The sequence below is a fragment of the Furipterus horrens genome, unplaced genomic scaffold, assembly GCF_987537825.1.
Source record: "Furipterus horrens unplaced genomic scaffold, mFurHor1.1.pri manual_scaffold_7, whole genome shotgun sequence".
In the NCBI taxonomy this organism is placed as follows: domain Eukaryota; kingdom Metazoa; phylum Chordata; class Mammalia; order Chiroptera; family Furipteridae; genus Furipterus; species Furipterus horrens.
The window spans coordinates 93,386,548-93,402,116 of NW_028327177.1; the positions used below are offsets into that span (position 1 = coordinate 93,386,548).

A 15,569-nucleotide genomic window follows, 5' to 3' on the forward strand; every position below is an offset into this window, starting at 1 on the left:
CCTCCCGCCCTCTGGGCCTCACTGTTCCGGGCGATGTGGTGGCTGCTTTTCCCAGCGTTGGGGTCGCAAGCTGCCGGCGTTAGATTGCAGCTGAGACAGCTCTCCCTGCCGCTGTCCCTGGTGCTACCGCAAGCAGCTCCGCCCCCTTTCGCTCTTCTTACCTGCCCAAAGGGCGCCTCTGGTTTATAACTTTGTACGTTGGGCTTCCGTGTAGTTTTATTTTCTGGAATTTCTAGTTATCTTTTGTTTTGAAGTAGTTGTATTCCTCTCTAGTTGTAGAGGGAGGCTGAGCATGTCCGTCTAAGCCTCCATCTTGGCCGGAAGTCCTCTGAAGTTTGTTTTGTATACAATAAAATGCACCCATTTTAATTATACAGTTAAATGAATTCTGACAAATTTATGGTTTTAATTTGTATTATCCTGATGACTAATGATGTTGAACATATTTTAATGTGTTGTTTTTCATATATGTGTCATTAAAAATAAGGGATCTGTCCTAATAATTTGCACATTTTAAATTGGGTTTTTGTATTCCTATGGTTCAGTAATACTGGATTTACTTTAGTGAGCTATATTATTATGAAAATTCTTATTTAATTTTCAGAGGTCTCTATATATTTTGGATAAAAGTCTTTTATCTGAAATATGTTTTGCAAATACGTTCTCTCAGTATGTGCTTTGACTTTTTATTATACTGAGACAACTTTTCTATATGCTTCAGGATATGGCTCATGATTCAGTTTTTTCATGTGGGTATCCAGTTGTTCTCGCATCATTTATTTAAAAATGCCATCTTTTATCCACTAATTTGTCTTAGCCATTTTGTTGAAATTCAATTGACTAGAGAGTCATGGGTCTGTTTCTGGTTGAGTGTTCTATAGTTTAGTTGTAATTTCAGTTTGGTCCTGGGAGGTTAGTGTTAACTTCTACCTACTCCGCTGCCATGTAGGATCCTATTTTCATGGGCAGACCTATTCCTGGATTTTCTGTTTTATTTATTTTTTCCATTGATTTATATATCTCTTCTTATGTGAATACCACACATCCTGATTTCTGTAATATTATGGTAAGTTTTAAAATCAAGTATTTAAGTTCTCCAATTTTCTTTTTGAAAATTATTTTATTATTCTACACCTTTTATATTTCTACATAAATTTTAAAATCAGCCTCTCAAATTCTATAAAGGAGCCAGCTAGGATTTTGATTAAGATTGCATTGAATTCTTTCAATCAATTTGGGAAGAATTGCCATCTTAAAATTTAATCTTTTAATATATTCACCATAGTATGTATTTCATTTTATTTGGATTTCCTTTAACTTTTTACAATGTTTTATAATTCTCATTGTACAGGTCTTGCAAATATCTTCCTAAATTTATTTCTTAAAGTGTTTCAGGTTTTATTTTCTGAAAATATTTTATTGTTTAAGCAACTCCAGGTTCCCACTTTTTTCTGTTCACCTCCCTCCACCCAGCTCATCCCCCACTTCCATAGTCAATTCCCACACCATTGTCCATGTTCGTGGGCCCTTCATGTATGTTCTTTGACTAATCCCTTCACTTTCTTTCAATTAGTCCCCCCTGATTTTTTTTTTTTTAATATTTCTGGTAATTGCATATGTTTTATTGGGTTTTACAATGATTTCTTTTCCTTAGGTATAGTATTTTCTGTGAAATTTCCTAGAATATTGTAATTTCTCGATGATTTATTTAACTGTTTAAAAATTTACTTTTAGATTTAGTAATATATCCTTACATTTCTTTGTAAATACTAGACATACTGTAATTGTGGTTTGTATGCCATATTTTGCATATAGTTGTAGTTTATTATAACATAATACTCCATTGTATTGATATACCATTTTTTCTACTGTATTGGATATTTTTGTTGCTTCCAGTGTGCTTTATTTTCTTTGCTGGAGCCCATTTTCTTTTCCACATATATTAATTACATCCCAGAAAAACTGGATGATGATACTTGAGACTAAGAAAACATCTGTTCTCCTTTTTCAGTGCTATCAGCTCTATTTACTCTTTATTTGGTATATTATCAACCAAGAACCAAGCAGGTGCTTAATGTAGTCTTTGAATTAATTAATATCCTCAGCTCCCTTAAGCATTGAAAGCTTTAAGCCCAACCCACAAAATACTGGAGACTAGAAAAATAACGTAGCATTGAGTGAAAAGGAAATAAAGGGAAATTCTCTTTCAGGAATTTTTTTTAAATGGAGCATTTGGTGCAGGGTGGAGATTGGGTGACTAAGACGGTGGAGAGGCAACATTAAAGATGGATTGTGGAATTAAGTCAAAACTGTGCAAAGTTGTTAGGTACATATCAGTTTCAGAAAACACATCATAACTTTTTAGGTTTTTTCATACTTTATTTAATTTTGAAAAATTATCCCATTGTCTGGGTATTAAGAATGTATAAATCTCAATGTTTTGAACATTCGGTAATAGCAGAACACAATGTTTCTCTCCTGAATTATTTTGATCAAAACCAAAAAGTTCCTTACACGTATTTCTTTTCCTGAAGATTGAATTAGAATCTTCCGTGAGGCATCAATATTGGCACAAGCAAGTATTTGTCAGCTACGCAAATTGCCACATGATACAGATTTGTTTCTAAACAGAGAGCTGAGTTGACTTTGGGGTTTCTTTTTAATATCAATAATTACTGAGGGAAATTTCACTTTCTGAAAGTTTTAGATATTAATGCTGTAAATGGCACCATATTGGATATTTACTGGTAGACTGGCAAATTTCTTAGTGAAAGGACAGGTGAAAAAAAGATTTAGGCAGCAAAGGAGAAAAATTTAATTACTTAGCAAAAATAAATGAGTTTATATTTATATTATGTAATTAAGAAGTTCACCATAATACTGTAAAAATCATTGATGAATTAAAGTGCTAAGTGTTTTTTTAATGTAATTTTTTTTTTAAGTTTATAGGAAAATTTTTCAGTCTTGCCTCAGAAATAATGCTTTTACCTCAGTGGGTTCATTTCCCTATGGTTCGTTTGGATTGTGAAGATTTGAAGAGAGGCCTAACAAAAAAAGCAAGAGCCTTTGCAAATGTATTATTAAATGACATAGCTTCAAAACATAGAAAAGAAAATGAATGGTAAGTAGAATTAATTGCCAAGTTTAGAATTATTGGGCTAAAAGAAATATTTTGCTAATAATAAAATTAAAATATTAGTAGTACTTTCTACTTTTTCTCCATAGTTGCCTCCCATGGAGGTTCCTTTGCAGTAGCATTGATCTGGCTTCTTTTTGTTTGATACTATTTGAGGCTAGTTTTGAGGCAACTCAGGATTAAAAAAAGAAGAAGAAATTGAAATAAACCGATATTTGGACACAGGTTGCATGAAAATGGAAAGACTGTAGCATTTCAGTGATATTGGGAATATCTGGAGTTATTCCTGACCCCAGTATTTATGTGCTGTGTCACCTAGCTTACTCTTCTCACCTGTAAAATGAAGACATTGATACCTACTTTGCAAGGTGGCTATAAAATTGGGTTAATAAACTTGTGGCCTGCTAGCTGAATGTGTGTATGTGCAATTTGCTTACTTCACAGTTTGGTTTATCATCTGCTTGGGCTACCATGCTCTCATTTTGTTTGCCTCCTTTTCTTTTGCTGCAATGTCTCCCTAAAACACTCAGATTCTACTCTAGCAGGAAGAAAACACCCCTAGCATGATCATATGTCTTATTTGCACTATCCACATTAACATATACCTCCTACATTTTTGATAAAAATAAAGTTAAAAAAAAATCTGGGGGAGAAAAAGAATTAACTCTCAAGCCCTACATGATCTGACTCCTGCTTACCCCTCCAACTTTATTTTATGTCCTCATCTTTGTATTCATGTTGACCAGCTTGCCGTTCCTAAAATATGCCAACCTTATTGCTACCTCAGGGTGTTTATCTTGCTGCTTTTCCTCCTTGGAAGCTTTTTCCTGATATTTGCAGTCCTTACTCTTTTCTTTTCTCATGTTGACTATCACCTCCCTGAAAGGGCCTTCCCTGGCCACTCTGTATAAAATAGTAGTCCTTTCTCTACACTCCATAACTCTTTATCCTGCTTTCTTTTTCTTCATAGAACTTTTTGCTACCTAAAATTGTGTTATGTATTTATGTGCTTTGTCTCTGAACTTGAATGTAAGCTTTACAAGAGAAAGGACTTGATCTTTAACTGTTATAGCTCCACTGCTTAGAACGTTGCTTAGCATATTGTGAGATACTCAATTACTTATTAAATGAATGAAGTATATTTACCGCATAGTAGAAATAAAATGCTTACATGAACTAATTTTATTTTTTAAAATCACTTACCTCTTTTATACTTTGCTTTTGCATGAGATTTTTCTGATATTTCTGGTAATGACATGACAATACAGATATTGCAAAGCACAGGGGAAAGGTTCTATGAAATGTATCTTTAGTTGAATTAATGACTATAAGATATTCTTACACAAGATACTCGAAAAGAATTGTAGATTTAAAAAAATGTATACAAGGCTTTGATCTTTTTACATGTTCTTCTGCCATGTTTCACAAGAGGCACTAATAATGATAAAAATAATGATTATATTAAAATTATAGTTATTAGGAAATGAGAGTGTATTGTATACTAGGCCCTTTTATTCATTATTATATTATAACAATATAGCAAGATGAATGTTAATAATTTTATTTTATAGATATGGAAACTAAACCTCAGAGATTTGCCTAAATTCACGAAGCTGGTAACAACTGAAGCAGAATTTAGATTTAGGACTGTCTGATCCAAAGTATGCTCTACGTTACACTGCTTGTCTGGATATTCAGAGAGTTGATGAGATCAATAGAAAAAAATTAAATATACCATAATTTTATATGAAAATGTTACCTTAATTTTATAGATGTATAATATATGTTGAGTTATATCAGGTAAATTATGCTTGAATATTTAAGATATCTTAGTGAATTAACCAGTATTTTTAGGATATCAGAGTTCTTATTTTACAGTAATCATAATAACACACATCTATTGAACATTAATTACCAGAACTGTAGTAAAGCAGAGTTTTATGTCAGTATTTGCAGTGAATTTGAAGCAATTAAAGAACATGCATTGAAAGTCCCTGAGACAACCAAAGAGATGATGGATCTGATATCATATGTAGAAAAAGCCCGAACAATAGGAATTCAACAATTGGTTTTTAGGATCAAGGTAAGAATGTTTTTTCAAAAAGATTTTATTTATTTATTTATTTATTTGAGAAAGGGGAAAGGAGGGAATAAGAGAGGGAGAAAAACATGGTGTGCAAGAGAAACATTGATTGGTTGTTTCTCACATTCCCTCAACTGGGGACCTGGCCTGCAGCCCAGGCATGTGCCCTGACCAGGAATCAAACCAATTGCCCAACCCACTGAGCCACACCAGTTAGGGCAGAATGTTTTAATTTACATATTTTAAAATAGTTCTTATCACTGTGAAATATGATAAACATATTGATAATATGATAAACATATTGATAAACAATATGATAAAATATATAGTTAAATAGTTATAAAGTAAGCACTTATGTTGCCACCACCCAGGTCAAGAAATAGGATATTGCTAGCACCCAGAAGCACTTTGTGTATGACTTTCTGATCATAACTACTTCTCTCCTCTAGAGGTTTTCACTTGGTTTATACAATAATCTAAATGTTATTTCTTTCAGTTACGTAAACTATATGTATATGCTTCAACAAAAGTTATTTTTATTTTTTAAATTTAATCTTTATTGTATTTTTTCCATTACCATTTAGTCTCCTTATACTTCCCTCACCTGCCCCACAATCACCACCCTGTTGTCCATGTTCATGAGTTCTTTTTCCTTTTTGTTTAATCCCTCAAAACCCTAACTCCTCCACCCCCCACTAGCTGTCATCGGCTCTCCATCTATAAGTCTGTCTCTGTTTTGCTTATTAGTTCAGTTTGTTCATTAAATTCCACATATGAGGGAAACCATATGGTATTTGTCTTTCTCTGACTGGCTTATTTCACTTAGCAAAATGTTTTCCAGGTCCATCCATACTGTTGCAAAGGGTAAAATTTTCTTCTTTTTTACAGCTGAGTACAATTTTCCCTCACTTATGGGTATTATGTTCTAGATCCCCCCGCCCCCACGAAGTAGGAACCTTACATTTATTTTACACTCTTAAACCTATGTAACTTTAACAACATACATTTACAGTACTGCACAATCCTGTGATATAGTGAAAAATCCGTGATAAATAATTAAATATAATATTTAAAAAATCCTGTGATACAGTGAGGCCGCAATAAGTGAACCGTGATATAGAAAGGGACTACTGTAGTGTTCCATTGTGTAAATGTCCCATTGTTGTTTTACCACTCATCTCCTGATGGACACCTGGGCTGCTTCCATATCTCGGGGACTGTAAACAACACTGCAATGAATACAGGGGTGCTTATGTTCTTTCAAATTAGTGTTTTGGGTTCCTTTGGATATATTCCAAGAAGTGGAATTGCTGGGTCAAAAGGCGGATCCATTTTTAATTTTTTGAGGTATCTCCATACTTCTTTCCACAGTGGCTGCACCAAGTCTGCATTCCACCAACAGGCAAAAAAGTTTCCCTTTCTCCACATCCCTGACAACTGTGAGATGCTATCTCATTGTGGTTTTAATTTGTGTTTCTCTGATGATTAGTGATGTTGAGCATCTTTTCATATGTTTGGCCATTTGTATGTCCACTTTGGTAGGACCACTATTCTGGTCCTGTGACCATTTTTAAATTGGGTTGTTTGTTTCTTTGGTATTGAGTTCTATAAGTACTTTATAAATTTTGGATTTAACCACTTATCAGATGTATCGGCGAATCTGTTCTTTCAAATGCAATATCTGAAATAAATAATACACTGGAAGGAATAAATAGTTGGGTAGATGAAGCAGAGGAGTGAATCAGTGTTTTGGAAGACAAGGTAGGAAAAAACACCCAGGCAGAGCAGCAAAAAGAAAAAACAATTTTGAAAAAAAGAGGCGTGCTTAAGAAACATTTTGAACCACATGAAATGTAATAACATCTGCATCATGGAAATACCAGAAGAATAGAGTGCGCAAGGGATTGAAAACCTACTTGAAGAAATAATGATAAAAAACTTCCTTAATCTGGTGAAAGAAAAAGACTTACAAGTCCAGGAATGTTCAGACAATCCCAAACAAGCTGGACCCAAGAGGCCTACACTGAGACATATCATAATTAAAATGACAAGGCTTAAAGACATGGAGAGAATTCTAAAAGCTTCAAGAGAAAAGCAGGTAGTTACCTACAAGGGAGCACCAATTAGACTGGTATCTGATTATTCAACAGAAACATTTCAAGTCAGAAGGGAGTGGCATAAAATATTCAAGGTGAGGAAATGCAAGGACCTCCAACCAAGGCTACTTTACCCAGCAAAACTATCATTTAAATGGAAGGAGAAATAAGAAGCTTCCCAGGCAAGAAAAAGCTAAAGGAGTTTGTTACACCAAACCAGTACTACAACAAATGTTAAAGGGCTCCCTCTAAGAAGAAGAAAAAGAGAGAGAGAAAAAAAACAGAGGAAAACTACGTACTTATCTATCAATAATTACCTTAAATGTAAATGGCTTCATGCTCCAGCCAAAAGACATAGGGTAGCTGAATGGATAAGAAAACAAGGCCCGTATACATGCTACCTCCCAGACCCCATCTCAGATAGAAAGATACACAGAGACTAAAAGTAAAGGGGTGCAAAAAGATATTTCATGCAAATGGAAAGAAAAAAAGCTGAGGTAGCAGTACTTATATCCAACAAAATGGTCTTTAAAACCAAGGCTATAGTAAGAGACAAAGAAGGACACTATGTAATGATAAAGGGAACAATCCAACATGAAGATATAACCCTAATAAACATTTATGCACCCATCGCAGGAGCAGCTAAATATGTAAAGCAAATCTTGATGGACATAAAGGGAGAGATCAACAGAAATACAGTCAAAGTAGGGGATTTTAACAACCTATTTACTTTAATGGATAGATCTTTCAGACATAAAAGCAAAAAGGCGACAGAGGCCTTAAATGACACACTCGATCAAATGGATTTAATTGATATCTTAAGAGCATTTCACCACAAAGCAGAAAAATATACATATTTTTCAAGCTCACATGGAATGTTTTTTAGGATAGACCACATGTTAGAACACAAAACAGTCTCATAAAATTTAAGAAGAGTGAAATCATACCAAACATCTTATCTGACCACCATTCTATGAAAATAGGAATCAATCACAAGAAAACACGCAAAGATATGGAAGCTAAATAACATGTTATTAAACAATGAATGGGTCTACAATGAGATCAAGGAAGAAATCAAAGGATACCTTGAAACAAATGAAAAGGAGGACACCACTATCCAGTGAGGACACTGGGAAAGCAATCCTAAAAGAGAAATTCATAGCATTACAGGCCTATCTCAAACAACAAGAAAAAACTCAAATAAACCATCTAATTTCAGTTAAAGGAACTTGAAAAAGAACAACAAACAAAACCTAAAGTGAGTAGAAGGAATAAAATAATAAAGATCAGAGCAGAAATAAATGAAATAGCAGTGATATAAAAGATCAGTGAATCTAAAAGCTAGTTTTTTGAAACGATAAACAAGACTGATGAACCTTTAACCGGACTCATCAAGAAAAAAAGAGAATGACCCAAATAAATAAAATCAGAAGTGAAATAGGAGAAATAACAACTAATACCAAAGAAATACAAAGGATTGTAAGAAAATATTATGAACAATTATATGCCAACAAAGTGAACAACCTGGGTGAAATGAATAAATTCCTAGAAACATACAATCACCCAAAAATAAATCAAGAAGAATCATAGAATGTGACTGGACAGATTACACCTAGTGAAATTGAAACAGTAATCAAAAAAGCTCCAACAAACAAAAGCCCTGGACTCGATGGCTTCATAGGTGAATTTTACCAAACATTCTGAGAATAACTAACACCTTTCCTTCTCAAACTATTTCATAAAATTCAAGAGGGAAGACTACCAGACTCATTTTACAGGCCAGCAGTATCCCAATTCTAAAACCTGATAAAGACACTACAAAGAAAGAAAATTATAGGCCATATCCCTGATGAACACAGATGCTAAAATCCTCAATAAAATAAAAAACAAGACAGAGATGTCCACTTTCACCTCTCTTATTCAACATAGTCATCGACGTCCTAATCATAGCAATCAGACAAGAAGAAGAAGAAATAAAAGGCATCCAAATTGGAAAGAAAGAAGAAAAACTGTCATTATTTGTAGAAGACATGATACTGTGCATAGAGAACCTCAAATATTCCACTAAGAAATTACTAGAACTGATAAATGAATTCAGCAAAGTAGCAGGATACAAAATTAATACCCAGAAATCAGTTGCATTCTTATGTAGCAGTAATAAACTAACAGAAAGGGATGTTACTAAAACAATCCCATTCACAATTGCTTCACAAAGAATAAAATACCTAGGAATAAACCTAACCAAGGATATAAAAGACGTGTACATGGAAAATTATAAGACACTCAAAAAAGAAATTGAAGAAGGTAAAAAGTAAGTGAAAGCACATACCGTGTTCATGGATAAGAAGAATTAACATCATTAAAATGTCCATAACACCCAAAGCAATCTATAGATTCAATGGAATTCCTATCAAGAGTCCAATGACGTATTTCACAGAACTAGAACAAATATTTCAAAAATTTGTATGGAACCACAAAAGGCCCTGCATAGCAACAGTGAACCTGAGAAAGAAGAACAAAGTTGGAGGAATCACACTACCTAATATCAAACTATAGTATAAGGCTATAGTAATCAAAACAGTATGGTACTAGCATAAAACAGACACATAGATCAATGGAACAGAACAGAGAGCCCAGAAATAAACCCACATCTTTATAGCTTATCAATATTCTACAGAGGAAGCAAGCACATACAATGAGCTAAAGATAGTTTATTCAATAAATGGTGTTGGGAAAATTGGACAGATATGTGCAGAAAAATGAAAGTGGACCACCTTATTTTTCTTTTATAGTTTCTACACTTAGTGGTATGCCTATGCCCTCCTCAGCACAAGATTATATACCTAGTCACCTATATTGTACTTTAATTTTTAATTTAAAAATATGAAACATACACATACCAAAAATTTGCATAAAGCATAAGTTGTACAGTTGAAAATGTTGTTAAGTAAATGCTCAGTAATTCACTCAGGGAAAGAAATAAAACCTTGCCAACACCCTAGAAGCCCCTCACAACCTGTCTTTTTCTGGAGGTGAGCACTCCTGATTTTTTTTTTTTAATGTTTTTTATTGATTATATTGTTACAACAGTTCCAATTTTCTCCCCCTTGTTCCCCTCCACCCAGCACCCCCTCCCCCAGCAATCCCCCCCAAGTCCATACCCCTGGTTCATAAAAATTAACTATCCCCCCCCCCTCAAATATTAGGACCCTTTGTAATCTTGTAAAGGACAATGGGCGAAGGTCTCAAGCTCCTCTAGCTGCTTCAAGCTGGACATGGTCGTCGTCCTACCTACCCTTGGGTCCAGAAAACCCTAATAAGAGTGGGGGTGTGGAGGGGAGGGTGGCCTTCCCACATGGGGAAGGATCGTGCAGACTCCAGGTCAGTTGGCTGTCTCCGGTCAACGGCGGAGCACTCCTGATTTTTAATGACTTCCTTGCTCTTCTTTATAGTTTTATTATCTAAATGTGCATTCCCAATCAATACAGCTAGCTTTTGTCTCATTTTGAGCTTTATATAAATAGAATTATACTGTTTCTATTCTTTTCTGTCTTGTGAGCATTATGTTAGTAAGGTTATTGTTCCTTAACTTTAGTTTATTTTCATCATTGTCTAGTAATCCATATTATATAACTGTAAAATAATTTGTTATTTTAATTTTATTGTTCTGGATATTTGGGTTGTTCCTACTTTTGTTATTAATAGCAATGCTGCTGGGAACATTTCGGAGCATGTATCCTGGTGCATATGTTCATGCATTTCTCCCAGCTGTTGTAAGATATACTTATTTTCACCTCTACTAATTAAGGCAAAACTCTTTTCTGAAATAGTTCTGATTTTATACTCTTCTCAACAGTGTATAAGAGCCCTATTACAGCCCTGGCCAGTGTGGTTCAGTTGGCTGGGCATCATCATACAAAGCGAAAGGTCACTGGTTCCATTCATGGTCAGGGCACATGCTTGGGTTGTAGGTTTGGCCCCTCTTTGGAATCCAGTGCAGAAAGCGATCAATTGATATTTCTCTCCCTCTCTTTCTCCCTTCCTCTCTCTTTAAAATAAATAAATATTAAAAACAAAGAAAAAAATTGGAGTTCTATTATTTTACATTCTTATGCATACTATTATGAGATATTTAACATTTTGCCAGTCCAATGGATGGTGGTCACAATGTTTTTAACTTCATTTTCCTGAAAAAAAAAAAAAATCAGTTTGAACACTTTTCGTGTTGATCATTAGAGTTTCTCTTTTGTGAAATGCCAGTACATGTCTTTTGCCCGTTTTTATTCTGATTCATTGCCTGAGTTTCTGACTGACTTGAGTTAAAAAAAATTGTGATAACATATAACAAAATTTACCACCTTAAATATATGTCAGTGCAGTTTTGCATATATTATTGACAAATACCCTCTCTACACTCTGTAATTTAACTTTAATGGGGTTTTGGATGAACAGAAGTTGTTAATTTTAATGCAGTCAAAGAGAGCAATCTTTTTTTGTTGTTCCACTCATTTATTTATTTATTTTAAAGTATATTTTATTGATTATGCTATTACAGTACTTTCAATTTTTTTTCTTTGCTCCCCTTTTCCCAGTACCTGCCTTCCCTCCAGCAGTCCCACCCTCCTTAGTCCATGCCCATGGGTCGTGCATGTAAGTTCTTTGGCTTCTCCCTTTCCTATACTATTCTTAACATCCCCCTGTCTTTTCTGTACCTACCAATTATGCTTCTTAATCCCTGCACCTTTTCTCCTGTTCTTCCTCTTCCCTCTTCTAGCTGATAACCCTCCAAATGATCCCCATATCTATGATTCTATTCTTATTTTGGTTGTTTGCTTAGTTTGTTTTTGTTTTTATTTTAGATTCTGTTGTTGATAGTGTGAGTTTGTTGTCATTTTATTTTATTTTATTTTTTTGTTTTTTTTAATGTGTTTTATTGATTAAAATATTACATTTGTGCCAATTTCCCTTCCCTCTGCTCCCCTCCTCCCGGTGGCCCCCCTCCCTCCAGTTGTCCCCCCCTTTTAGATTATGTCCATTAGTTGTGCATACAGTTCCTCCCAACCTCTCTCCGTCTATTCCATTCCCTCCTACCATGATCCCCAATTCCTATATCATCTCCCTCCCTCTCCCCACTACCCCTCCCTGTTGACCTCCCCCCAATATGCTTCCCGTACCCACAGTTCCTTTTCCACTCTCGTTGCCTGTTTAGTTTGCCTTTGTTTCATCTCCCTAGCTTCTGTTTTTTAAAACAGTCCCTTTAACATCTCATATAACAGTGGTTTGGATCTAATGAACTCTTTCAGTTTTATTTTGTCCTGGAAACACTTTCTCTGTCCTTCTGTTCTGAATGACAATTTCGCTGGATAGAGTATTCGTGGTTGTAGGTTTTGGATTTTCATTACTTTGAATATTTCTTGCCAGTCCCTTCTTGCCTGCAGGGTCTCCCTTGAGAAGTCAGCTGATAGTCTAATTGGGACCCCTTTGTACATAATTCTTTTCTTCTCTCTTGCTGCTTTTAAGATTCTCTCTTTATCTTTAATTTTTGACATTTTGATTATAATGTGTCTTGGAGTGGTTCTCCCTGGGTCCAGTCTCTTGGGAACCCTCCTTGCTTCCTGGACCTGCAAGTCTATTCCCTTCCCCAAGTCTGGGAAGTTCTCCTTTATTATATTTTCACTCAATTTTTCAAGTTCTAGTTCATCTTCCTCACTCTCTGGCAAACCAATGATTCTTATGTTGGGCCTTTTATAGCTGTCCCAGAGGTTTCTGATCCTCTCATTGTTGCTTCCCATTTCCTCTCTCTGCATTGGTTGACTGCTTGTTCCTTCTCCATATTCCAGTTTGTTGAAATGAACTCTGGATTTTTTTTCCTCACCATCTGTCTCGTATGTGGTTTTGTTCCTTTCGTTATGAGTGTTTTTCGCTTCTTTCTCATCTTTTTCCAGATCTTTTGTGAATTCTGTAAGCCACCTGATAACAATGGCCCAGAACTGAGCCTCTGACAGGTTTCTTATCTGTTCATCTGTCAGGTTCTCCATCTGTTGCCTGGTGAGCTGTGCCACCGGGATTTCTATAGTTGTCTGCCTCATTTTGACAGATGCGTTTTGTTTTCTTGGGCCGGCTGTAGGGGGCAGTGCCTGTGTACTCGCCACGACCCAGCGACCGGCGGCAATCCGCAACTTTTTGCTGCGCTGTGGCCCTTTGATGTCACAATCCTGCGACCAACCGGTGCCTGTCCGCGACCTATTTCGCAGCCCTGTGGCGCTTTCTTTGGGGGCGGGGGTCCAAGATGGATTCACACAGTTATTCCGCTAGGAGACTGGGATCCATCCTCCCGCCGCCCTGGGCCTCACTGCTCAAGGCGATGCGGTGGCTGCTTTCCCCAGCGTTGGGGTCGCGCGCTGCCGGGGGTTCGACTGCAGCCGGGATTTTCCGCCCCGCCGCTGTCTCAGGTGCGACCGCAAACAGCGCCGCCCTCTTTAACTCTTACCTGCCCAAATGGCACCGCTGGTTTATAACTTCATATGTTGGGCTTCCGTGTAGTTTTATTTTCTGGAATTTCTAGTTATCCTTTGTTTTGAAGTAGTTGTATTCCTCTCTAGTTGTAGAGGGAGACCTAGCGTGTCCGTCTAAGCCTCCATCTTGGCCGGAAGTCTCTTGTTGTCATTTTAATGTTCATAGTTTTGATCTTCTTCTTTTTCATAAATAAGTCCCTTTAACATTTCATGTAATAATGGCTTGGTGATGATGTACCCCTATAGCTCTGCCTTGTTTGGGAAGCACTTTATCTGCCCTTCCATTCTGAATGATAGTTTTGCTGGATAGAGTAATCTTGGTTGTAGGTCCTTGCTTTTCAGCACTTTGAATACTTCTTGCCAGTCCCTTCTTCCTGCAAAGTTTCTTTTGAGGAATCTGCTGATAGTCTTGCAGGTACCCCTTTGTAGATAACTCTCTTCTTTTCTCTTGATGCTTTTAAGATTCTCTCTTTATTTTAACCTTGCATTTAAATGATGATATGTCTTGATGTGGTCTTCCTTGGGTATAGCTTATTTGGGACTCTCTGTGCTTCCTACACTTGTATGTCTATTTTATTCACCAAATTAGGGAAGTTTTCCTTCATTATATTTTCACATAATTTTTAATTTCTTGCTCTTCCTCTTCTCCTTTTGGCACCCCTATGATTCTGATGTTGGCACATTTAAAGTTGTCCCAGAGGTTCCTAAGCCTCTCCTTGTTTTTTTTCAATTCTTGTTTCTTTATTCTGTACTGGTTGACTATTTAGTTCTTCCTTATGTTCCAAATTGTTGATTTGAATCCCAGTTCCCTTTTTTTCACCATTAGTTTTGTGTAGATTTTCCTTAGTTTCACTTAGCATAGACTTTACTTCTTCCCTTATGTGTTTGCCGTACCTAGGCATGTCTGTCAAGTCTGTGAGCATCTTTATCACCAGTGTTTTGAACTCTTTATCTGTTAGAGTGGCTATCTCCTTGTCTATTAGATTGGCTATCTCCTTGTCACTTAGTTCTCCCACTGGAACCTTGATCTGTTCCCTCTTTTGGACCATACTTCTCCATCTCCTCAACTTGACAGGCTCCTGTGTTTGTTTGCCTCTATGTCTTAGGTAGAGCTGTTGCACCTGTTATGTTGTAAGGGGCATAGCCTTAGGTATTCGTCAGTACAGGGTGACCAATTTCACCCTGTTGTGGCGCTGTGGGGAGGGGGAGGGGTCTGAGAGGGAACAACACTGCTTGCCCAGCACCTGCCCCTTTTCCAGGCACTTCCAATTACGTATGGGCCTGGCGCTTCTCTAGCTGTTGCCCTGGCCATCGTTCCCAGAGTGGGTGGGTCTGTGGACGTTCTAGGACCACGGGAGCCCTTTTAACGAGTGGACTCTGCTAAGAGACTGTCAGTTTCTGCCTCTGCCCCAACCCCCACTGATTTTCACAGTGGGGAGCAATGAGGCTTTATCGTCTCCTGCCCTGGAACTGTGAGCTGTGCACTCTGGTCTGGTGGTGGGAGTGGTCCCCAGGTGTCCTTCTTGACTTTGTTAAATGTTTGACTGCGCTTTCTGCTGGTCTAACACTGACACTGCTGCAACCACCACCACCACAACCATGTCCTTTCTGCCCCAGCTCCACCCCTCCCACCTGTCTGGATGAGTATTTCTTCTTTATATCTTTGTTTGTTGGGCTTACATGCAGCTCAGTTTTCTGGAACTTCTGGATGCTTTAGTTTGAGGCAGTTGTATTCTTTC

General features: G+C 36.7%; 1 protein-coding gene across 1 annotated transcript in view; it reads left to right on the forward strand.

Annotated features, from left to right (window-relative positions):
• Positions 1-15,569, forward strand: part of DNAH12 (dynein axonemal heavy chain 12) — a 291,227-nt gene that overhangs the window by 36,445 nt on the left and 239,213 nt on the right. The window contains exons 11-12 of the mRNA XM_090282944.1: positions 2,943-3,121; positions 5,084-5,219. Of these exons, the coding sequence (XP_090139070.1) occupies positions 2,943-3,121; positions 5,084-5,219 (315 nt within the window). The remainder of the gene's footprint in view (positions 1-2,942; positions 3,122-5,083; positions 5,220-15,569) is intronic.